General features: G+C 52.1%; 1 protein-coding gene across 3 annotated transcripts in view; it reads right to left on the reverse strand.

The window, feature by feature from the left end:
- The window catches only part of LOC140391915 (protocadherin Fat 4-like), a 264299-nt gene that overhangs the window by 143956 nt on the left and 93788 nt on the right, over nt 1-26555 (reverse strand). For all 3 annotated transcript variants that reach the window (XM_072476961.1, XM_072476960.1, XM_072476962.1), the window contains exon 7: nt 6364-6614. In XM_072476961.1, coding sequence (XP_072333062.1) covers nt 6364-6614 — 251 coding nt within the window. The remainder of the gene's footprint in view (nt 1-6363; nt 6615-26555) is intronic.

The raw sequence follows: 26555 nt of genomic DNA on the forward strand, positions 1-26555 counted from the left end.
TTGGACATTTCAGAGGACAGTTAAAAATCCACCACATTATTGTGGGTCTCAAATCATTAGTAGGCTGGACCAGTTAGGGCCAGCAGATTTCCTCACCTGTAGGAGGAAAGGACATTCTCCCTGAAAGCAGTGCATTAGTGAACCAAATATATTTTTTCCAACAATTGGGTAGTTTCCTGATTATTATTAATGAGACAAGCATTTTATTACAGAAGGGCTACCATCCCATGACCTGCCTGCAGGCTCATGGGGTGGGGATGGTGGGGGTTGCCTCCTGTTCATGTACCTCTGTGCCTCATGGAGGGCTCTACTGATAGCAATGGCTGACCCTACTGGCAGTTCCCCCCCCGCCACCATTCAAACCCCTCTCCCACTCCTCACCGGGGCCTACCTGACCGACCCCAGCAAGACAACCCCACTTTCCTGCACTCTGTGGAACCTCTGTGACTGCTCCTCGTCCTGGGCCTCCTGCACAAACAACAGTGGGCACTGCTCCCAGTGGCATTGCTGGGCCTGAGGAGCAACCAGCAATCTGATTGGCCAGCAGCTCTTGGAGGTGGGATTCTCATCCTGAAAATCCCACAAAGACCAACTGTGGGCAGGAAAGTGCCTGAATGGGATTTAATCCCAGCAGGGCTCCTAGAAATGTGCATGAATGGGTGACCACATCTTTATTCTGGCCAGTGTAAAGGGCCACTCCTGTGCTCATTGTACTTAGTCCAATGTGTCTGGAGCATTTGTCCAGACGTCTGGGTCTGAACTGTTACTAGTTCAGTACCTTTTCCACTATGCCACTGCTCCATATGTATCTTACAATTAAATCTAATTATCTTGGTTAATATAATAGTCTACCAGGGCAGCATGGTGGCGCAGTGGTTAGCATTGGTGCCTCACAGCGCCGAGTTTCCAGGTTCGATCCTGGCTCTGGGTCACTGTCCATGTGGAGTTTGCACATTCCCCGTGTGGAGTTTGCACATTCTCCCCGTGTTTGCGTGGGTTTCGCCTCCACAACCTCAAGATGTGCAGTGTAGGTGGATTGGCCACGCTAAATTTCCCCGTAATTGGGAAAAATGAATTGGGTATTCTAAAAAAAATTTTTAAATAAATATAGTATCACAAAGTTTAGAAAGTCCAGTGATATTACCTTCAAATTTCCAATAATTACAGCATTCCAGATTTTCACAGCACCTATCTAAATCGCAGAATTTTGTGACTTTTTGCTAGGCTCCTTTTGTTACTTTCTCAGGATTCTTTGGAAACATGTTTGTAATTCAGGGATAACCTTCTGCAACAGATTTCAAGTTTAGGTGTAATGTGGGGGCAGACTTGCTCGTTGCCCTGACAAAGTCATTGATGTAAGAGAGGATGGACTCTGAATTGTGGAGTTCCTCTGGCCTGGCTTGTTGAGAGACTCAATTCAGGTGTACTGACTGACTCACTGGCAGTTGTGGAGTCCACCTGGAGGCCAAGGCTGGCATTGCGGCTTGAACCTGAAAATCTGCATGGCATTTTTTTCCCCCTGTATTGTTTTTGAACCGTCCCCTTTTATAAAGATTTGTTTTTCTTCTGGAACACATTTGGCCATATCCTCAATTCGAATTGTTCAGCTACAATTTTGAGTAACATTTCAGAGGCAGGATCTATCCCACACATGGCAGTCAAATCACAGAATCTCACCCTAGCACTGTGAACTTTAGCAGACCAGTGGCAGAGATAGATATCACCACTACTGCTGTACCAAGGGGCTAATTTATTATTTGTGACAGTCAGACCAATTTGTTGGTTATCACTAGGAATTGAAATGACTTACTCGCGTAAATGATAAAGTTTTAGGAAAACTTAGGTTGTCAAACGTGTTGTTGTTTTCCTGCTTGGGAATCTATTCCACAATTTCTTGTTTGAATCGCTTCAATTATATTTCAGCCCTCCCATGCCAAGTTATGAATCACATTGTCTATCACCATGACTATATCGCATTTCTACCGTTCCTCCTTGACCTCCCTGCAACATTCTATATGGTTCACCACATTATTCACCAGCAGTTTTCCTCCATTATTACCATTAGCATGGATGTTTTCACTTCGTTCCATAAGTCCATTGGAGCAGAAGTATGCCATTTGGGCAACAGAGCCTGTTCCGCCATTCAATGAGCTCATGACTTATCTGATCATAGAATCATAGAATCATGGAATTTACAGTGCAGAAGGAGGCCATTCGGCCCATCATGTCTGCACCGGCTCTTGGAAAGAGCACGCTACTTAACCCCAAACCTCCACCCTACTCTCGTAACCCTGCAGCCCCATCTAACCAAAGGGCAATTTAGCATGGCCAATTCACCTAACTTGCACATCTTTGGACTGTGGGAGGAAACCGGAGCACCCGGAGGAAATCCACGCAGACACGGGGAGAATGTGCAGACTCCGCACAGACAGTGACCCAAGCGGGACTCGAACCTGGGACCCTGGCGCTGTGAAGCCTTAGTGCTAACCACTATGCAACCGTGCTGCCGTCGTCAACTCCACTTTCCCGCCTTTTCCCCACTACCCTTGGTAATAGTTCCATTCTTACTTACCCATTTATAGCCAAAACATACTTTAAAATGGCTTATTTTTCACCTGTACACTGCCACATTCAGAGAATCAAAAGGATCCACATTTATATCCCTCTTTTCCCTTATCTACATTATGTCCCTTGGTGACATCATCCAAAGTCATGAGGGTCAGCTTCTATGTGTAAATTGATGACGGATAATAGCCATCTTTACGTGTCCACCACCTCTTGATCCTGCATTGTCTCTACTCTCCGTCTTACAACCCATTCTGAATGAGCCCAACATTTGTCACATGAATGTTCCTTTAAGAAAGGTTTAGTCTCTTATCATGTAACGTGTAGCACATTGGGCTGTGGCTGTCAAGTGAGAGGGTTTTTTTTAGGTTTCAATTTCAGTTTGACTGCTTTGGGCTGCAGAAGGAGAAAGAGGTGTTTTCCCTGTTTTTCTCTGTTTTCATTTAATTTTTTAAAAATATTATTATTCGCTTCCTTTTTCCCATTTTCTCCCAAATTTACACCCACCAGCAATAAACAATAATCAGTAACGAATATGTCAATCCCCATATCAACAACAACAATCCCATCCTCCCACCAAACCCCAAACAGCAGCCCGCATATTAACATAAACAAATAACAAAAAGGAATCAGGGATCACCCATAGTCACCATTAACACACACAGTCCCCCTCCCCCAATCCTCCCAACCCACCCCACAATGTTCGATGTTATCCAATTCTTTAAAGTGCATAATGAATAACGCCCATGAATTGTAGAGCCCCTCCATCCTTCCCCTCAGTTCAAACTTAACCTTCTCAAGGGTCAAGAATTCCAACAGGTCGCCAAGCCAGGGCACAGGGTGGAGAGGTTGCTTTCCATCCCTACTGGATCTACCTTCGGGCGATCAACGAGGCGAAGGCTACAACATCTGCCCCCGCATCCGTTTCCAACCCTGGCTGGTTCGACACCCCGAATATGGGGCGCGATTCTCTGCTCCCGCGCTGGTTGGGAGAATCGCCTGGGTCGCCAATTTTTCCCGCGACGCCGGTCCGACGCCCTCCCGTGATTCTCCCAAGCGGCGAGAACGGCCCCATCGAGTTCCGCGCGGCGCAGGCCAGAGAATCGCCCGAAACACCCAAAATGGCAATTCTCCGGCACCCCTGCTATTCTCAGGCCCAGATGGGCCGAGCGGCCAGCCCAAAACAGCGGGTTCCCCCCGGCGCCGTCCACACCTGGTCGCTGCCGGCGGGAACAGCGCGGGAACGCTGGGGGGGCGACCTGCCAGGGGGGGGAGGGGGAATCCTGCACCGGGGGGGGGCCTCAAATGGGGTGTGGCCCGCGATCGGTGCCCACGGATCGTCGGGCCGTCCTCTCTGAAGGAGAGCGTTCATGACGGCGTGGGCACTTAGTCAGGGAGCGGAGAATCGCGCCCCCTATGCTCTGTCCCCCCCCCGCACTATCCCTTTCCATACCCCTGACCTTCTTAACGCGATGGCCAACGGCTCAATCGCGAGTGCAAACAGCAGGGGGGACATAGGACATCCCTGCCTAGTCCCATGGTGGAGAGAAAAGTATCTTGAGCTGATGTTGTTTGCATGGACACTCGCCCTTGGCTCCTTATATAGTAGCTTTAGCCAATTCACAAATCTTGGTCCAATCCCAAACCGCTCCAGAACTGCCATCAAGTACCCCCATTCTACCCAGTCAAACGCTTTCTCGGCGTCCAAAGACCACAACCACCCCCTTTTCTCGGTTTTAATTTTAAAAGCTGTTCCAGTAAAAACCCAATTGATTGTGGCTAACTGCTTTGGTAACTTTAAAGGTATGGGCCGGGATTCTCCAATCCCGCGGCCAAGTTCTGCGCCGGCGTGAAAAGCGGCGCGAGCCACTCCGTCATCTACAGGCCTCCACGTCCAGGTATTTACCCCTTCCTAGGGGGCTAATAGGGTGCCGGAGTGGTGTCCGCAGCTCCGGCGCCCGAAAGCCGGCGCGATACGGCCGGTGCGAGTTCACGGATGCGTGCCACGGCCGGCGCAAGTTCGCGCATGCGTGCCACGGCCGGCGTGATTCCGCGCATGTGCCTGGGTTCCCGTCTCCGCGCCAGCCCCCAGGCAATATGTGGAGCCCTACAGAGGCCCGGCGCGGAGGAACATAGGCCCCCCACGAACCAGCCCGCCTTCTGATCGGTACGCCCCGATCACAGGCCATGCCACCATGGAGGCCCCCCCCCCCCGGGTTGGATTCCCCCCCCCCTTGGATCCCCCCCACCCCCCACTAGGACAGCCCTTGCAGGCAGAACTCCGAGGGCCCACCGGGTAGGACCATGTGTTACCTACGCTGGCGGGACTCGGCCGAACTCAGTGGGCACTCGGCCCGTCGAGGCGCGGAGAATCGCCGGGGGGGGGCCGCATTCAACAGCCCCCGACCGGCGCGGCAGCAATCCCGCGGACGCCCGAGAATCGGCAGCGGTGAATCGGCGAGCCGGCGTCAGAGCGGCGTCGTGCCCCCCCTCCCCCCCCCCCCGATTCTCCGATCTGGCACGGAGTCGGAGAATCCCGGCCATGGTTGCTTTCCCGAAGGAGTTTGAATCTGCTGGTTGGAACATGATCAGAATTTCTGGAAAAGGACCAATCCCGATCAAGTGAGAATATAGTGTGCTGGGCCACAGCCTTGAAAAGGGGTTTTGGGTGAATTGAATTTTGTTATTGAATTGGAACAGCTAAGGTGGAATTCATTAAATGTCATATACATAGATTACCGTAGCTGTGTGGTGTCTTTATTGATAAAAATTCTTGCTGCGTTTATACATATATATGTGAACTACATTCTTAGAGTAAACCGTGTTTTGATTAAAGTGTTTAGAAGTTTGATGAATCACACTTGCAGTGAAGGCCCATCTTAGCCAAATTCAACATAAAGGTTGTAGGTCAGGTGAACTTCATAATACACTTTGGAGTTTTTAAGCCCTGGCCCATAACACATCCTCCAGCTAAATATTGGAAATACTGAGGCATTGCAATTGGCCCTTGATCTCCATTCCTTAATTATTGATTATCAACTTCCCTGGTCATCATTTCAGCTTTAACCAGACTGTTTGTGATCTTAGAGTCCTGTTTGGCCTTGACCTGTGCTTCTGTCCCATATCTGCTCTATTGCGAAGGAAGTCTACCACCACCTCCATACATCCCACACTGCCAACTCTATCTCAATCTTTCCACTGCTTTTGTCATCTCCAGACCTGACTACTTTATTGCTCTCCTTTTAGTTCCTTATCTTCTGATGTACCAAATTCTACTCACCTGCCAGTCTCATTCCTGTTAGCATCCAGTATTCAATTCACGAATGGCTCAAATTTAACATTTGTCTCCATATCTTTATGTCCTCCTACAGTCTTGCCTGTCTCGACAACTTCCTCCAGCCTTCCAATTGCTTCTGAATTCTCTGATCTTCTTCCTCTGAATATTTGTGTCATTCACGCAGCACGTCACTCCCAACCCCCACCTTTCAATCACTTAGTTCCTGATCTTTGGAGGCCCGAGTTCACCTCTCTCCCCTCCTTTAAGAAACCTTATATATTCTCTCTCTTTGTTTTAAGTTTTCATTTCTCACTACATCCCTTGGAAGTGCTTTACACTGATTTTCTTTTCTATGTTAAAGGCATCTTCACACAAGTCCAAGTTGTCTTTTTTACTTTCTTTTTGGGAGGAGAATAATATCATAAGGCCATACAAAAGCATCGTTAAGGAACTACCAAAGACTGAAGTTATGGACAGGTCTTTGTTTCATACAGATATGTAGATTTATTTGAGGAACTTACCTTCATTTAGAATTGCTGGGACATTAGCGACGTATGGGTCATTGAGGAACTGAGGTGGCTCATCATTTACATCCTCTATTGTGACGAACACCGAGGCTGAACTGGACAAGGGCTGTGTGGAATTTCTGTCGGTAGCTAGAACAATCAGTGTGTAACTTGTTTGGACTTCTCTGTCCAAGTCAGAAGTAGTGACAATTCCCCCAGTGATTGGGTCAATAGAGAACGGAGACTCTCCATGTTCCATTGAGTAACTAGAAATGAAAGGAGTACAATCTGAACAATTTAACTGCAATATTTACAATTTGAAATAGCTTTTCTGTTCTCTTAAAAATCTTCAGTAAAAGTTACCCTTTAATACAACTTTATATTCCGGATTTTTCACTGGGGCGATCCCCACTGATATTATGATGGGGTGGAAATGGCGTCACTGATTTAGAGTCTCTCATAATAGCAATGTTCCAAAGCAGTGTGGAATTGCCGTAGGCATTGTAAATGTCTCTGATTTAGAACTTGACCATTGGCGGATAAGGAATGGATTTAAAAGTCTTAAAGGCAGCTTAAAGGGCCAGGCATCCTCGAATTGTTTTAGTTGCAGGAATCTTTATGATTCTTATCCCCATGCAGGGAAGCGTGGGTTACAGGGGAAAGACCTTCTGGATTTGCAGAACCAAATCTGCTACTTCAGGAGATTAAGCTGAGGAGGAAGAACATCTTGGAACTGACTAAAGAAACAAAGAGAGACGGTAGTAGGTCACTAGCAGAGGGTAATCAGGACAATAAGTGCTGATTGAATCAACCATATGCGATAGCGCAATGCTAGGCTAAAGGTTAATTACCCTAAGAAGAAAACAACAAATTGAAAAGAGCTGTAAGGATTCTAAAAAAACATTTCAATCTAGGAGCAGGGGGTGGCACGGTAGCACAGTGGTTAGCACTGTTGCTTTACAGTGCCAGGGACCTGGGTTCAATTCTTGGCTTGGGTCACTGTCTGTGCGGAGTCTGTACATCCTCCCCATGTCAACAAAGAACAAAGAACAAAGAAATGTACAGCACAAGAACAGGCCCTTCGGCCCTCCAAGCCCGTGCCGACCATGCTGCCCGACTAAACTATAATCTTCTACACTTCCTGGGTCCGTATCCCTCTATTCCCATCCTATTCATGTATTTGTCAAGATGCCCCTTAAATGTCACTATTGTCCCTGCTTCCACCACCTCCTCCGGTAGCGAGTTCCAGGCACCCACTACCCTCTGCGTAAAAAAACTTGCCTCGTACACCTACTCTAAACCTTGCCCCTCTCACCTTAAACCTATGCCCCCTAGTAATTGACCCCTCTACCCTGGGGAAAAGCCTCTGACTATCCACTCTGTCTATGCCCCTCATAATTTTGTATACCTCTATCAGGTCTCCCCTCAACCTCCTTCGTTCCAGTGAGAACAAACCGAGTTTATTCAACCGCTCCTCATAGCTAATGCCCTCCATACCAGGCAACATTCTGGTAAATCTCTGTCTGCGTGGGTTTCCTCCGGGTGCTCCGGTTTCTTCCCACAAGTCCCAAAAGAAGTGCTTGTTAGGTGAATTGGACATTTTGAATTCTCCCTCAGTGTACCCGAACAGGCGCCGGAATGTGGCGACTAGGGGATTTTCACAGGAACTCCATTGTAGTGTTAATGTAAGACTACTTGTGACAATAATAATTATTATTTTAAAAATCCATTTCTGCTTTTTCTCAAGATCCTAGATACGCTAGAACCGGAGTGTATGTAGGGGAAGATATGACAACATGCAATTAAGGCAGGTGAGATGGAAAATCTGATGTAAGATGTCATCGTGTCTTTAAATATCTCATTTACCACAGTTGCTTCATTGGCCAATGGAAATTATGTTGAGAAATCAACTAAGATTGGGTGGAGTTCTGGCAGACTGGAACTCGTGCACACTATCAGTGACTGACCACCCATTTTATATGGATGTATATCGTTGGGAATGGAAAACTCTTGTTAACTGTCGGATTATGCAGCACATACACGAAAAATATCTATGCAGTGATACTATTGTTTATATGCATGGACAGCACATATAACATAATAAATAGTGAAATGCTATCATCTTCCCTAGGAAATATAATGATACATTGAGGGGTTATTGGGTTACGGGGATAGGGTGGAAGTGAGGGCTTAAGTGCGTTGGTGCAGACTCGATAGACCAAATGGCCTCCTTATGTTCTATTTGACCACCCACCAGGTACGCGGTACATACTCGTGCGACTCGGCCAAAGTTGTCTACCTCATTCGCTGCAGGAAAGGATGTCCCGAAGCGTGGTACATTGGCGAGACCATGCAGACGCTGCGACAATGAATGAACGGACATCGCGCGACAATCACCAGGCAGGAATGTTCCTTTCCAGTCGGGGAACACTTCAGCAGTCAAGGGCATTCAGCCTCTGATCTCCGGGTAAGCGTTCTCCAAGGCGGCCTTCAGGACGCGCGACAACGCAGAATCGCCGAGCAGAAGTTTATAGCCAAGTTCCGCACAGATGAGTGCGGCCTCAACCGGGACCTGGGATTCATATCACATTACATTCATCCCCCACCATCTGGCCTGCGAAATCCTACCAACAGTCCTGGCTTGACACAATTCACACCTCTTTAACCTGGGGTTACCCCATCTCTGGATCTGTAAAGATTTAATCACCTGCTAATGCTCGCATTCCAAGCATTGTCTGACATCTTTGAATCTGTCTATATATATGTTTCTGGAACATACCTCTTCATTCACCTGAGGAAGGAGCAGCGCTCCAAAAGCTAGTGACATCGAAACAAACCTGTTGGACTTTAACCTGGTGTTGTAAGACTTCTTACTGTGTTCTATTTGACTACATGAATTCATAGATGGTTTCTTAATGTGAGTAAGCATTAGTCAACGAAAAGCAGGTTGTAGCCTGCAGTTGAAGGATATAAGCAGGGCTTGAACAGTTGGATCAGTTGACTGAATCTAAGAAGATTAAAGGGTAAGGAAATGTGGTTCGGGAAGTGTGTGCACCTGCGTGTGTATGTATGTGTGTACGTGTGTGTGCATGCATATACTTGTGTGTGTATGTGTGTACATTTGTACATGTGTGTGTATGTGTATACGTGTGTGTGTGTACTTGTGTGCTTACATGTGTGTGTGTGCTTTAGAAATGAACAAAGAAACCAGTTCCAAAGCACATCTTTTATTGGCTTGAACAGAAGTGTTGTAAAATGTGCTAACCAATCAGCTGAAGGATAATAATGCTGACACAAGGAGAATGATAAGAGTTCAATTAGAGTAAAATTATAGAAATGAATTTATTGAAACAGCTGTCTTGATATCAAAATCGATTGGATTCTTATCAATGCAATGTGCATTATTAAGTTTAGCCAAAGTCTGATAAAGTGTTTTGAAGTGACCACATAAATCTACATAGAGTGTACAGCGCAGAAACCGTTCCGCCCAACTGGTCCAGATGCCAGAGTCTCTGTTCCAACAAATCTCTTCTTTATCTAACCCTATTATCGTCTATTCCTTTTTCCTTCATGTGTTTAGAATGGAAGTTTCTTCTCAACTCTGAAGTATTTACAGATGGTGCTTTTTAGATCTTTCTAAATGAGCCCAGCAGCTTTGAAGTGAAGCCATGCAGCAAATGCAATAACTGGTAACCACCAGTTAGCTAACTAACAACGATGGGTTTATTCTGAATTCAAACTATATACAGGGCACTATAATCAATGTCTTCATTCTCAGCACTCGGTCATAACTGGCTGCAAACCTCTGTGCTCTGCACAGAGATCCCACGCTCATTCTGCATTGGGCGATTGGGTCACACGACCTTTCCAATGCATGCCCCCTTAAAGGGGCTAGTTACTACATCCTTCCCTCTGTTAGACGCTTATTATACAGTGCATTGATAATTTAAACAACTTTAAAAAATAAGCAATAATGAACAATTTTTAACACAATTTATCAGAATCTCATGGTGTCAGGTGACTTTCTCTTCCTCTGGGATTGACATAGCTCAACTGGTTGACGTTCCACTGTAGAGGTACCTTCGGTTGGACCCGTTTCACTGGGACTCTCCCCTGGTACCAGCACTTCACTTTCCACTATTTCCAGGCACAAACAGTTTGCGATGCAACCAGCCCGCTCCCATAGGTGAAATCGGGATCTCGCCATAGCGTGGCGAGAAACCAATTATCACCACTTCAGCCCAATTTCCATACAATATACGGGAGCCACCCCATATCCAACAGCCTCCTGTCATTCAGTGCCCCCCTCCCCACCCCAGCAAGCAGTCACGCTGGCACCGATTATTACTCCGTTTCAAAAACGTTCACCTGGTGGAAGGGTTTCTATGGGGAGCCAAGAAGAGGAGTAGCCATCTTTGCTCACAGGCAATGAGAATGGGACGCTGCGATTGCCACCCCAGGGGGGTGAGGGACCCACGTCTGGGGCTGGGGGACCCTCGATTGGGGATGGGGGAGGCGCTGAGGAGGCAGCCACTCAGGGCACCACCATGCTAACCCCTGATCGTGTGTACCCATGCCGGGGGCAACACTTGACCCGCACCGTCTGCCCCATCGACCACCCATAACCCCACCGACTGCTGAGGCCTCTGGCTGCGCGGCTGAAGGCTATCGTTAATAGGGAATGGGCCATCGTGGTTAAGTGAGCACTTGACACATTCCAAGTGGATTCCTATGTGTGGGCAAGCCATGTAGCATGTGGGAGTCATCGCCTAGTATCCCAATCACATCCTGATGCCTGGACACTTGAACAATCCGGGAGGCAACATCACACACGCAACATCTGAACACCCAGGGGATGGGTTACAGTCCCGGGGACATGTCCACGGCAGGAGGGTGGGTAAGAGCCACGGGGATGTTGGGGGGGACTGTCTGGAGAGATGGGAAAAGGGTCCAGGGGTCAGCTTGCATTGCGGAAGGAAGTGACAGAGGCATCATAATGGTTGTGTAAAAAAGGTGTTTAATGTGCTGTACAATACCCCACTCCCAATGGTACAGCCCTTCCCACCCCCTGACCTTCTACATACACCTCCATACCCTCCCCCCTTCCCCAGTGCCCTCAATGCTCCTCAACATGCTTGGTCCTCCTAGCTCTACCACTACGTCTCAGTGTTTCGCCAGGATGCACATCTGAGATGGAGGCAGCCAGTTGCATACCTAATCCCGTGGCCTTCGATGCCCCTGGCCAGCGTCCTCTGGGGCCGGAGGGCCCCGGCTCACTTGTCGGTGACACATGCACAGCCGTGCTGCCCTGTCCTGTGTGCTGACCTCGAAACACAGCCTCATCAGAGGGGTGGAACTCGGGGGAACTGGTGGCCACCGTTGCCACTCATGGAGCGGGGCCGTGTTGGCACCCGCACTCCCTCCTCCCGTCGGTGCCCACAGGGCCCTGGGGTTCACCTTGGGATGGAGGGGCAGTTGTTTCGAGCCCCGGCTGCCCCTGCATCATCTGGCTCTCCTCCCCATGGTCCACACCAATTTGTTGAATCCTCGGCGATGCTCCTCAGTGAGTGGGACATGCTGTGCAGTGCCTCGGCAATGCCCACCTGCTACTGGGACAAGCTCCACAGCACCTCGGCCATTCCCATCTGAGAGCGGGTCTTCTCCGGCAGAACCTCATCAAGGTCAGCATGGTACAGGGTCACATCCCCCAGTGAGTCGGAAATTCTGCTGGGACCCTCAGGCACGGCCGTCACCGACTGCGCGACGCCTTGGACACCTTCACTCATGGTGCCGACATCATGCACCAGGCTCTCCACTGCGGTCGCCACCCCAGCAGTGTTGGTGCCACTCATTGCCGGCGCCATCTCCTGGGCCCGTAACCTCTGGGACTCCTCCAAGAGGCTATGAATCTGCTGGCGTGACTCTGACATTTCCCTCAGAATGGCCCCACTGCTCCCTATCGTATCCATCAGCTCCGGGTACCCCTGTACCACAGGTTGGGACCCAGCTGGGTCCTGGGACCCAGCAGCTCTCTGACTGCTGTCTCGCCTGGGGGTTCCTGCCACCACCTGATGTGCATCATCAGTGGTGTGGTGCTCACCAGATTGTGCCCCAAAAGCCTGACCCCTAACATGTTCCACCGAGATGCGTGTATCTGTGCTGGAGGGTGGGGATGGCAGCTGTGATGCGACTAGTATGGTGGCATCCTCAGAGCTCTCCTCCGAGGAATTTTCCTTGGAGCCAGGAGTGGGGTCCTCCCGGGATGGGCCAGCGCCGTCGGCTGGAGGTCCATCAGGAGAATGGACATGTGGTCAATGAGAGGGATGGGTCAGTAGGTAAGGTGATGACAACTCACATTTGACAGGTCCCCTGGGTGGAGCCCGGTGGTTCCTCGCGTCTGCGGCATCTGGCAGCCTCCGTGTGGGAAACCGATCAGTTCTTGGTCACCCTGTCACCTCCAGGGCTGGCTCCTCGAAGAAGGTGAGGATTCTTAAGTCCGGCACCCCTCCGCCAGTCTGGGCCCTCTCTCGATGGTTATGGGAGAGCTTTTCCTGAGGAGACACAGAGAGGGCATCGCTAGTCACACGCGTGGTTCACAGTGGTGGTGGGATGTGTGAAGGTGGGTTTGAGAGGGGTGGGGGTTGAAGGTGGAGACGGTGGAGGAAGGCTTGGAGGTCACATGGGGAGTTGATGCTCCCTTGATGGGGTGGGGGGGAGCATTGGTGTCTACTCACCCATGATGCCTGGTGGAGGTCATTGACCTTCTTCCGGCACTGGAAGCCAGTCCACCTGGTCCCACTCCCCGAGCTGACAGCCGGTGCCACCTCCTCATTCCAGGGAGCACTGGCTGCCTTCTGACGGACTCTCCGAGGCCGTCAGGGAAACAGGCCATCAAACCTGGCCTCCACTGTGTCCAGGAGCCTCCCCGGTCAGCATCCCCGAATGTTGGGGCCCGTCTCCTGGGCGCCATTATTGCGAGCTGGGGTTGGCTGAGCATGCGGTCAATGAGAGGGATGGGTCAGTAGGTAAGGCAATGACAACTCACATTTGACAGCCCGGTTGTTAGCAGGGGGCTGGCGAATGCAGTGCCGGCGAATCAGCGGGCAAGCTTTCATTTGCGACGTGAAGCCCGTTAAGTGGACCAATTAACATTGAATTGTGGCAATTCCCACTCGCTACTACACTCAGAAATGTTTCCGGAGAATTATAAGAACATAAGAACTAGGAACAGGAGTAGGCCATCCACATGAGTAGGCCATCTGGCCCCTCGAGCCTGCTCCGCCATTCAATGAGATCATGGCGGATCTTTGTGGACTCAGCTCCACTTTCCGGCCCGTACACCATATCCCCGAATTCCTATAAGAAAATCGCGCCCTTGTTTTCACACTGAGCAGTACTGTGGCCTACCATTGGCTGATCAGCTGCTTCACTCCTTGAACAAACAACCAACCCTATTTGCTGACACAATTGGATCAGGCAGTAACACTGATTCTGGGGATGGCTCCCGTCTCTGCAATTGATCTGTGTTTCTTCAAAACGGTCATAGGACCGTTGCCCACTGTTATGATATTCAAACACACATCACAACACACACATCATGATAGACAGACCAACAGACCAATTAGCACGCATAACACGACAGCCAATCACAGACAAGAGCAGACACAGTATAAGACAAGAAACACGACACCTGCTGGCCAGTCCATCTGGAGACAGGACAAGGCCAGGACCTCATTAACAAGACACTCACACAGTCACCACGTGCTGAGTACCAAGTCAGATGTGTAAATAACTAGTTGGAATAAAACTGCGTTGTATCAATCGCAACCGTGTTGGTTCGTCTGTACCTCAGAGCACCCAACACCACATGGTACCAGTGAGTGAATCGATACTTACAGGCAAATCTGCCATCCTGAGCCATGGACACCCACAACAAACCGCAGCCGTTGCAAGTCGCTGGGAACCTGGGCACCAATTGGAATCTCTTCAAGCAGCGATTCGAACTGTTCATGCGAGCCAACGAGAAACAGGGCGCCTCGGACGAAACAAAGATTGCCGTGCTCCTCACTACCACAGGTCAGCACACCATCGATGTATACAACTCCTTGGTGTTCGCGGAAGGCGAGAACAAATCTAAATATGACACGGTCCTCCTCAAGCTCGACCAGCACTTCAACGTTGAGGTCAATGAAAGCTTTGAGAGGTATATCTTTCAGCAGCGCCTACAAGGTAAGGATGAGCTCTTTCAGCCCTTCCTGACGCACCTCCGCATACTCGCGCAGTCCTGCGGCTACGACACCACCTCAGAGTCCATGATCCGGGACCAGATCGTTTTTGGCATTGCCTCCAGTGGCCTACGCCAGCAGCTTCTAAAAATTAAAGGCCTGACCTTAGCATCTGCAGTTGAAGCCTGTGTCCTGCATGAAAATGCGACCAGCCGTTATGCCCAATTTCAGGCGACCGAATCGGCACAGAGGGGGTCCCAAGCGATCGAATCGGCAAGCCAGGCCGCCCACGAGGCCGAACGCATCCAGGCAATCGTGTTTCTCCCGGCCCGCGGCCCGGATGAGGGCGGCCGTTTTGTGCGCTTTTTGAGGCCTCCCGCGTTTGTGCGCGCCAAAACCTACGGCAACACTGAGGAACGTGCTGCGCAGGCGCGCCCGATGCAAGACTGAAATGCGCATGCGCAGTGGCGTAACGAACGTCATGACGTCATGACGTGCGGCAACTGTGGAGCTGCACATTTAAAAGGGCAATGTCCTGCAAAAACCCGACAATGCCTACGTTGTGGCAAGATGGGCCACTACGCTGCCTACTGTCGAGCGGCTCAACCTGTGGATCTTCCACATCTCCGACAACCTCGCAGACACGTGCGGACCATCCAGCCTCCACATCACGACATCCAAACCGACGACACAGATGACCAAGACGCCTTCCGGGTTGCGGTCATTGATGCAAACCGGGTCAACACCATCAATCCGGCCGATGAATGGAGTGCCACCCTGACGGTCAACCGATCGCCGATCACTTTCCGCCTGGACACTGGCGCCTCCGCCAACCTCATAGCATGGTCAGCATTCTATGCCATGAAGGTCAGACCACCAATCCAGCCATCCCGGTGCAAGATGGGGACGTTATCCGGCCATGGGATCCTGCCAGCTCCAGGTGACACACAAAACACACACTTTCGTTCGAGATAGTTGGCTCATCGAAGGACTCCCTGCTGGGCGCACAGGCTCTCCACCTTGTGCAACGCATTCTCTCTCTCTCTCCAGACGACACGTCTGACTTTCCGGATGCAGAGTTCAACGCACAGCTCCAATCGCTCCTCGCCCACAACCAGGAGGCATTCGAAGGCATGGGAACACTGCCATACACCTACCGAATTCGCCTCAAACTGGACGCCATCCCGGTCGTTCACGCACCTCGCAGGGTTCCTGCGCCACTTAAAGACCGCCTCAAGCTGCAGCTGCAGGATCTCCAGGACCAAGGGGTCCTATCCAGGGTCACGGAGCCCACGCCATGGGTCAGCTCCATGGTGTGTGTCAAGAAGCCCTCTGGCGAGCTCCGCATCTGTATAGACCCCCAAAGACCTCAATAATAACATTATGCGGGAACATTATCCCATACCCTAACGGGAGGAGATCACCAGTGAAATGGCCCAAGCGAAGATATTCATGAAACTGGATGCTTCTAAAGGATTTTGGCAGATCCAACTGGACCCGTCCAGCAGAAAGCTATGTACCTTCAACACCCCTTTCGGCAGATTCTGCTACAACCGGATGCCATTTGGCATCATCTCGGCATCCGAGGTCTTCCACAGAATCATGGAGCAGATGATGGAAGGCATCGAAGGGGTGCACTTATATGTGGACGATGTCATCATCTGGTCCACCACACCGCAGGTGCACATACATTGTCTCCAACGTGTTTTTGCCCGCATACGGGAAAACGGCCTGCGCCTCAACCGAGCCAAGTGCGCCTTTGGCCAGACCGAATTGAAGTTCCTGGGGGACCATATCTCCCGGTCAGGGGTCAGTCCGGATGCAGACAAGGTGAGCGCCATCACAGCGATGTCGCAGCCGGCTGACAAGAAGGCTGTCCTACGCTTCCTTGGCATGGTCAACTTCCTAGGGAAATTCATTCCCAACCTTGCCTCCCACACAACGACTCTGCGCCACCTCGTCAAAAAATCTACAGAGTTCCAGTGGCAACACACACACCAGCTGGAATGGGAGGAGCTCAAACACAAACTCACCACGGCACCAGTGTTGGCGTTATTCGACACGTCTCGTCCCACCAAAATTTCAACTGATGCCAGCCAATCCGGCATTGGAGCAGTGCTCCTGCAGAGGGATGACACGTCGTCATGGGCACCGGTTGCCTATGCGACGCGGGCCATGACCCCCACAGAGCAGCGCTACGCGCAAATCGAAAAAGAATGCCTGGGCTTGCTAACCGGTTTAGACAAGTTCCACGAAAACATCTATGGTCTTCCACGGTTCACGGTCGAAACTGACCACCGCCCCCTGGTCAGCATAATAAACAAGAACCTGAACGAGATGACCCCTCGCCTCCAGCACATCCTACTTAAACCCAGGAGGTACGACTTCCAACTGGTCTACACTCCAGGGAAGGACCTCATCGTGGCGGATGCCCTATCCAGAGCAGTGAGCACGCCACCAGATGCGGAGGGGTTCGTATGTCAGGTCGAGGCACAGGTGGCCTTGAAAGCGGCAAATCTGCCGGCCGACGACTCCAGTCTGGCCCGCATCCGCCGAGAGACAGCGGCCGACGCCCTTTTACAGCGAGTGATGCGCCACATGACGGGAGGATGGCTCAAAGGGCAGTGCCCGCTGTTCTACAATGTACGAGACGACCTAGCCATCATTGATGGTGTCCTTCTGAAGCTGGACCGGATTGTGATTCCGCACAGTATGCGCCAGCTGGTTCTCGATCAAATACACAAAGGCCACTTGGGGGTCGAGAAGTGCAGACGGAGGGCCCGAGAGGCGGTATACTGGCCGGGCATCAGTGACAATATTGCCAACATGGTGATCAACTGTACAACCTGCCAAAGGTTTCAGCCGGCGCAACCTCCTGAGACGCTTCTGCCCCATGAGCTGGTGACGTCCCCCTGGGCGAAAGTGGGTGTCGACCTATTTCACGCGCTTGGCATGGACTATGTTATCATAGTGGACTACTTCTCCAATTACCCAGAAGTCATACGCCTGCACGATCTCACGTCGTCTGCTGTCATCAGGGCCTGCAAAGACACCTTTGCTCGCCACGGCATTCCGATGACTGTCATGTTGGACAATGGGCCTTGTTTTGCCAGCCATGAATGGTCGTCCTTTGCGGCCTCGTATGGCTTCACACATGTGACGTCCAGCCCTCTGCATCCCCAGTCCAATGGAAAGGCGGAGAAGGGCATTCACATTGCCAAGTGGCTCCTCTGCAAGGCTGCTGCTGCCGGATCGGACTTCTACCTCACCCTGCTGGCCTATCGCTCGGCCCCACTAGCCACGGGTCTCTCGCCAGCACAGCTGCTGATGGGTCGCGCCCTCAGAACCACTGTGCGTTCCATCCTGGCACCAACAATAGACCATGCTCCGGTACTGCATAGGATGCAACTGCAGCGCGATCGCCAGAAGAGATCGTACGACACAAGGGCAACTGATCTTCCCTCCCTGGCCCCTGGAGACAACGTCCGCATTCACCTACCAGACGGTGGCTGGTCAGCACCTGCCGAAGTTCTCCGACGCGTGGCTCCCCGCTTGTTCCTGGTACGCATGCCGGATGGATCCGTGCGTAGGCGCAATCGCCGAGTTCTTCGCCTACTTCCACGCTTGCAATGGAACCATACACAGACGCCGTGTCCTCCACTGGTTCCTGATAGCGACTTCGTGGAGCTGCCATATACCATGCCCCTTCTATCGCCGTCCGTGGCCAGGCTCGCACCTCAGCTGGTGGTTCTTGACCCACCCTTGAGGCGGTCAACCCAAATTCGTCGCCCACCTACTAGACTGGACTTATGAGACTGTTCACACGTCACATTTTAGCAACTACTGTATTGTAACATGTCACTGTTTTATCGTTCCAGGCCTCGTTTGATCGGTCCAAATTTCAACGTTCTTCTTTTGTTATAGTACAACCTCGTTAGCATGTCACACCTGACATCGACCCTTGTATATAGTTACGCCACATGTACATGCTGTAAATATCACGCACGCACACCTTTAGCTGCACTCAGGACACATTTATATTTATAACCACGTAGGCACATAATCTTGTAAAAAAGGGGGGATGTCATGATATTCAAACACACATCACAACACACACATCATGATAGACAGACCAACAGACCAATTAGCACGCATAACACGACAGCCAATCACAGACAAGAGCAGACACAGTATAAGACAAGAAACACGACACCTGCTGGCCAGTCCATCTGGAGACAGGACAAGGCCAGGACCTCATTAACAAGACACTCACACAGTCACCACGTGCTGAGTACCAAGTCAGATGTGTAAATAACTAGTTGGAATAAAACTGCGTTGTACCAATCGCAACCGTGTTGGTTCGTCTGTATCTCAGAGTACCCAACACCACACCCACCTCCAAAATTCTTCACAAAAACTGGGTAGTCTATCTCAAATCCTCTTTCCACATTTACCGTATCATGGTTCCGTTTCCGGGAACTCTGCCTTGCCTCCATCCTCCCTGCCAATTTTGGAACTTCCAGGTTCAAGCGTCGACCCATCAGCAGCTCAGCTGGAGCTATGCCAGTAGTGGTTCTGTCTTCCAACAAGAAACGTGCTATCCTAATTCCTAGTGATTGTCCTTCATACCAGCCTGGGGCAGGGTTCTCCGTTTCTGAGACTAAGGGCGCGATTCTCTTGCCGTGTTTTGCTCAAACGAGAACACAACGCGGCCGGAGAATCCCAAGAGAGGCAAACAGCGGACCTCCCAACAGGTTCCGCACCTCGCATGATTCACCAAAGTCCTGTGAGACATCGTAGTCGGAACGCTGCCCAAAATGGGTGGGACCAAATGACGCTCACGGAACTAAGTCGTGAACCTACTTACGACCTACTCACCTGGGATCCACTGGCTTCCCTCAATTCTCCGGCCTCCCCAGGGAGGCTGCAGCCAGGCGCCGATCACACAAACATTAACCAGGCGGAATGGCACCAGGGGGGTCTCCTGGGCCATCGGAGATGCCTGGGTGGTCAGGGTTAGTGCAGGGTGGCCCCCTGTCCCTCCCCCTAGAACGATGCACCTTGGCTGCCCAGCTGTCACCTTGGCACTGTCACCCTGTCACTTCCAAGGTGTCTAGATGGCACTGCCAAGCTGACAGGAGCACTGCCTGGGTGCCAGTGCAAGGGTGCTCGAGTGCCAAAGTGGCACTGCCAAGGGTCAGGGGCCGAGGGGGCCATGCCCATAAAATGAGGGTGGGGGAATTTGATGGGTGGTGGAGTGCAGGGCAGGTAATTAGGGCCGCCGGATGGTTGGGGGGGGGGGGATGATGGGTGGGGGTCCTGGAAGGGAAGAGGTGCTGTAAGGGGGCTTGGTGGGGCCTGAAGATGGGGGACACCCAGGGACCCCATAACGGGGTGTCCTCAGTTGAGGGGGGGGATAGTGTCCATGTGTGTGGGGAGTGACATTGCCCATGTGTGTTGGGGACCTAAAAGCTCACTTAGAGATCAGGGCACCCTTTCAAAATAGGGGCCCTATCTCTGAGTTCAGCTCCCGGTGGTGATATGCCGAAGGGCTATATCATAGATGGAAGGTGTGCGGCCCCCAAACAGCAGGTGGCAGTACAGGCACACCATACGATCTCCAGACTAAGGCCATGTGATCTCTGACTCCGATATAAAGCGAGACACATCCGGCCATCTGCAGAAGATGATTGAGAGGGTAATAAGACATACATGTGTATGGTCAGTGCTAGGTGCAAGTTCCAGAGGAGTAGTTAGCAGACTCCATGATAACGTGCTCTGTATCAGATTCCTATCTTACCACATGAGACTCAATAAAGGATTCTGATTTGGACAAGTCAAAGTTTGGTGAGTTCCTTTGTGAAGCACAAAGGACCAAACCGGACCTAGTGGCGACTAGGGGCTTTTCACCGTAACTTAATTGAAGCCTACTTGTGACAATAAGCGATTTTGGGGCGGGTTTAGCACACTGGCCTAAATAGCTGGCTTTGACAGCAGACTAAGGCAGGCCAGCAGCACGTTTCAATTCCCGTACCAGCCTCCCCGAACAGGCGCCGGAATGTGGCGACTAGGGGCTTTTCACAGTAACTTCATTTGACGCCTACTTGTGACAATAAGCGGTTTTCATTTTTTCAAACATAACACGCCCCAGTGCTAAAGTAAATTCTAATGGCTGGATTCTTCTGCCCCGCCCGCCGCAAGAACGCCTCGGCTGAGACGCCAATAATGAAAAAAATCCATTGACCTCGGGCGGTATTGTCCGGTTGCCAGGCGAACGCGGCCGGAGAATCCCGCCCTAAGTTTGTGTTAAACCGGTGAGAAACTCCCCAGTGCCCAATACAGGGAGTCATTGAATAGCACGTGGGGAACGCGCCAGCAGTGCCGGAGGGAAACTTCCTGAAAAACCCACCGCAAACATTTCTAAGTGTTGACGCTGGCGCAGAATTCATGGACTGTCATGACAGCAAAGCTGGCGCCAAACCTCGATCAATTCAGTGACTTTGGAGGGGCTGGTACTGGCGCCACGTGGAATACAATCGATTCCAATGAAAAACGGTGCGGGATTTGCCGTGATTGACAATCGGGAGGCTGACAAGCTGCAGCCGCATATACACATTACACTCCCCACACACACTCATCCCAGCCAACAAGGTGGTACTGGTTGTGCTCGAGCACGCCCATACAGCACCTCGGGGAGGACACCTATAAGAACCGTGTTCACAGTGAATTGTTAGCGGCATGTGCAGCTGCATGGCTGCCTTTCCGGCTACGGCAATGGTGTTCCATGCTCACCCACTCCGACCCCACAGCCCACCTCCTGGCCACCCCCCTCACTTGGGCTTCTCTCGTGGAGTTGAATTTGTACCTTTGTAATATAATTGAGGGCTTAGGATGGTGATGCCACTTTGCTAGATTAACAAGATCTGCAAGTGTCTCTGTGTCAGGAGCATTCAGGACATTAAGCTTCAGATCAAGTTATTCGAATGGGTCTCACATGTAGCCAGCAATACAACATTTTTCTTATCTTCCTCCCCAATACAATTGACATGGAAAACGTATTCCAAATGCTCCACGTACTGTACCCAGTCTTCTGTAGCAGCGTCAAAAGCATCTAATTTTCCAAAGAGAGGCATGACTACTCTTTGCTCTTCTGCAGGCTGGTCTCAATTGAACTTCTTCTGCAACTTTTGAAACCAAACGTTCCTTCAAAATTTTTTCTTCATTGCAATCTGAATTGCGGTTGTTTTCCTTGTTGGCAATGTAGTAAATACGAGGGCGGAATTCTTATATTGGGATCGGCGATGAAGCGGAGAATGGCTTCCGACGCCGGATGCGGGGCAGGCGCCGGTTTAACGACGGTTCGCGATGCTCCGCCCCCTAAAATCGGCAAATTTGGGACGTGGGCGCGCGCAGTCGCAAGGCCATTGGCGCATCATCAGCCGGCCCACCCGCAGTGCTCCGCCCCCGATAGGCCGCGTTCCCGACGCACACCTTCTACAAACCACAAGCTGTGTTTCCCTGTTAAACTTGTAAAGATTGGGACTGTTGCCCCTCACCCACCCTCAGGAGCTGCTGGCCAATCTGCTGCCCGGGCTGTGCCGAGAGCTCATTAGTGGACGTGACTCGGACTGCAACCAATCCCAAGAAGAAGGCCCAATGGATCCCAGAGGGAGTTAAGTCCTGTGTATTGGGCAGGGAGGGTTTTCCCAGCTTGGTGGGGGGGATGGGAGTGGTGGGAGCAGGCAGAAAGGAAGAAAAGGGGGTACTAACTTAGGAGGGATTCCTGTTGTGCAAAGGCACCCCCCCAAAGATAGTACCCCCCCTTTCCTGCCCTTCAAAAATTGTTTTTAAAAAGGCAGCCTGCTCCCTCCTACCTGATTGCCCATGCCAGGCGTATTATGGCATGTGCACCATATCATTGGGATCAATTGACTTATTAACAAGTTCAATTGGCATTTAGTTATTTACAAATGGCAGGCGAGCTGCCAATTTCAGCACCCGCCCACCTACCATGTTATGGGGATGACCTCAAGGGTGAGTGGGAAGGTGGTGGGCTGGATGCCCACTTTATTTCACATGACCCCTGTGGTAAACCACTGTTGCACCTGTATTAGGTGATGTAAGGTAGGATCTGAACTGCAGGTTCACCGGTAGTCCCTGCATGCTGGCTCCGCCCAGTAGGCGGAGTATAAATATGCATGTCCTCCATTCAGCAGCCATTTCACCAACTGCTGTGGGAGGCCACACATCTTACAGCAATAAAGCCTCAGTTGTATCCACCTCTCGTCTTTGTTCAATTGATCGTGCCTCAATTTATTGCTCTAAGATGGACCTCCGAATCGAACCAGATCACCTGCAGCTGGATCCGCAATCAAGCGACGCCAAAAAGGACTTTAATCACTGACTAGCTTGCTTTGAGGCGTATATCAACTCAGCGACCATCCCTGTTCCGGAGGCTCAGAAGATGCAGATCCTGTACTCAAGGTTGAGCTCCAACGTGTTTTTGCTGATCCAGGACGCCCCGAACTACGCCGACGCCATGGCGTTTCTCAAAGAAAACTACGCACAGAAACCGAACACGCTCTTCGCCAGGCACGCACTCGCCACTCGCTCTCAACTCCCTGGTGAGTCCATAGAAGACTTCTGGCGGGCCCTAATCCCACTAGTCTGGGACTGTGACTGTCAGGTCATTACGGCCACTGAACATTCCAACCTTCTTATGCGGGACACGTTCGTAACAGGGATTGGGTCGGACCTCATACGCCAAAGACTGTTAGAAGGGGTCACGCCCGACCTAGCTGAAACAAAGAAGCTAGCGCTCTCCATGACGGTTGCCTCACGTAACATTCAGGCCTACCTCACCAGCCGCGCGGCCCACACCTCCTACCCCTCGTGGACCCCATAGACGGCCGCCCCAGTGGGGGCCTTACCCAGCCAGTACGCCTGCGCCACAAGCCAGCCTGCGCACCCCGGGGGTCCCCAATGTTACTACTGCGGCCAGCAGAAACACCCTCGCCAACGCTGCCCGGCCCGTGCTGCCCGTTGCAAGGCTTGCGGCAAAAAAGGTCACTTCGCCGCGGTGTGCCAGGCCCGCGCAGTCGCCGCTATTGCCCCACCCCCCTAGCCTACACACAATGGGCGCTGCCATCTTCATCTCCCCGGACCACGCGCGGCCAGTGGGCGCTGCCATCTTCACCACCCGGGACAACACGCAGCCAGTGGGCACTGCCATCTTCATCTCCCGGGGCCACGCACGGCCAGTGGGCGCCGCCATCTTCTCCCCCTCAGTCCACGTGCGGCCCATGGGCGCCGCCATCTTGTCCAACCCCCGCAACGTGCGACCCATGGGCGCCGCCATTTTGTCCCCTGCAGGATCTTCAGGCGCCGCCATCTTGTCTCCCCCACGGGACATGGTCACCGACAGCATTCCAGGACCTGGGCCCCCCAGGCTCCCCATCATCCGACGTCAGCGACGACTGACCACGACTCGCCTCAGTGACGATCGACCAGTCTCATCCGCACAACCTAGCTACCGCATCGACCAGTGTGAAAATCAACGGCCACGTGACCTCTTGCCTGCTGGACTCTGGGAGCACCAATAGCTTCATACACCCGGATACGGAAGGCGCTGCTCCCTCGTGGTACACCCCCAACCAAAGAATTTCCCTGGCCTCCGGACCCCATTCTATCGCGATCCGGGGGTTCTGCACGGTCTCACTCACGGTCCAGGGCGTAGAATTCAGCGGCTTCCGCCTCTACGTCCTCCCTAACCTCTGCGCTGCCCTACTACTCAGCCTGGACTTCCAGTGTAACCTCCAGAGCCTAACCCTCAAATTCGGCGGGCCCCTACCACCCCTCACTGTGTGCGGCCTCGCGACCGTAAAGGTCGATCCACCTTTCCTCTTCGCCAATCTAATCCCGGATTGCGAGCCCGTCGCCACCAGGAGCAGACAATAGAGCACCCAGGACAGGACCTTCATCAGGTCCGAGGTCCAGCGGCTGCTTCGGGAAGGCATTATCGAGGCCAGCAACAGCCCCTGGAGAGCCCAAGTGGTAGTCGTTAAAACTGGGGAGAAACACAGAATGGTCGTGAACTACATCCAGACCATCATCGATACACGCAGCTAGACACGTACCCCCTCCCACGCATATCTGATATGGTCAATCAGATTGCACAGTACCGGGCCTTCTCAACAGTAGACCTGAAATCCGCCTACCACCAGCTCCCTATTCGTAAACCAGACCGTCCATACACTGCTTTCGAGGCGGACAGTCGTCTCTATCCCTTCCTCAGGGTTCCCTTCGGCGTCACAATGGGGTCGTGGTCTTCCAAAGGGAGATGGACCGAATGGTCGACCGGTACAGTTTGCGGGCCACCTTCCCATACCTAGACAACGTCACCATCAGCGGTCATGACCAGCAGGACCACTATGCCAACCGTGCCAAATTTCTCCACACTGCCACTCTCCTCAACCTCACCTACAACAAGGAGAAGTGCGTGTTTAGCACGTCCCGCTTAGCCATACTCGGCTATGTGGTCCAGAACGGAGTTCTGGAGCTCGATCCCGACCGCATGCACCCCCTCATGGAGCTTCCCCTCCCCCACTGCCCCAGGGCCCTCAAACGCTGCCTGGGGTTCATTCTCGTACTATGCCCAGTGGGTCCCAAACTATGCGGACAAGGCCCGCCCACTCATTCAGTCCACCCATTTTCCCCTGACAGCCGAGGCACAGCAGGCCTTCGCCCGTATCAGAGCCGATATCGCCAAGGCCGGGATGCACGTAGTAGACGAGACACTGCCCTTTCAAGTGGAGAGCAACGCATCGGACGTCGCCCTAGCCGCCACCCTCAATCAGGCAGGCAGACCCGTGGCATTCTTTTCACGCACCCTTCATGCTTCAGAAATTCAGCACTCATCCGTCGAAAAAGAGGCCCAAGCTATCGTTGAAGTTGTGCGGCATTGGAGGCATTACCTGGCCGGCAGGAGATTCACTCTCGTCACTGACCAATGGTCGGTAGCCTTCATGTTCAATAACACACAGCGGGGCAAGATCAAAAACGATAAAATCTTGCGGTGGAGGATCGAGCTCTCCACCTATAATTACGAGATTTTGTATCGCCCCGGCAAACTCAACGAGCTCCCAGACGCCCTATCCCGAGGTACATGTGCCAGCACACAAGTAGACCGACTCCTGCACGTCATCTGGGAGTCACACAGTTGTACCATTTCATAAAGGCCCGCAACCTGCCCTACTCCGTGTCGAGGAAGTACGGACAATCACCAGGGACTGCCAGGTCTGTGCGGAGTGCAAGCCGCACTTCTACCGGCCGAACCGTGCGCGCCTGGTGAAGGCCTCCCTCCCCTTTGAACGCCTCAGCGTGGATTTCAAAGAGCCCCTCCCCTCCACCGACCGAAACACGTATATTCTCAGTGTGGTCGATGAGTACTCCAGGTTCCACTTTGCCACCCCATGCCCCGACATGACGTCTGCCACCGTCATCAAAGCCCTAAACACTACCTTCGCTCTGTTCGGTTTCCCCGCCTGTATCCATAGTGACAGGGGATCCTCCTTCATGAGCGATGAGGCTGCGTCAGTTCCTGCTCAGCAGGGGCATCGCCTCCAGCAGGACGACCAGCTAGAACCCCCGGGGAAACGGGCAGGTAGAGAGGGAGAACGGGACGGTATGGAGGGCCGTCCTACTGGCCCTATGGTCCAGGAACCTCCCAGCCTCTCACTGGCAGGAGGTCCTCCCTGATGCACTCCACTCCATTCGGTCACTGCTGTGCACCACCACTAACAACACACCCCATGAATGTCTTTTTGCCTTCCCCAGGAAGTCCACATCTGGGGTGTTGCTCCCAACTTGGCTTGCAGCTCCAGGACCAGTCCTGCTTCGTAGGCACGTCCGCCTCCACAAGGCGGACCCGTTGGTGGAAAGGGTGCAATTGCTCCATGCCAACCCCCAGTATGCCTACGTGGC

The sequence above is a fragment of the Scyliorhinus torazame genome, chromosome 15 (genome assembly GCF_047496885.1).
Source record: "Scyliorhinus torazame isolate Kashiwa2021f chromosome 15, sScyTor2.1, whole genome shotgun sequence".
Classification (NCBI taxonomy): domain Eukaryota; kingdom Metazoa; phylum Chordata; class Chondrichthyes; order Carcharhiniformes; family Scyliorhinidae; genus Scyliorhinus; species Scyliorhinus torazame.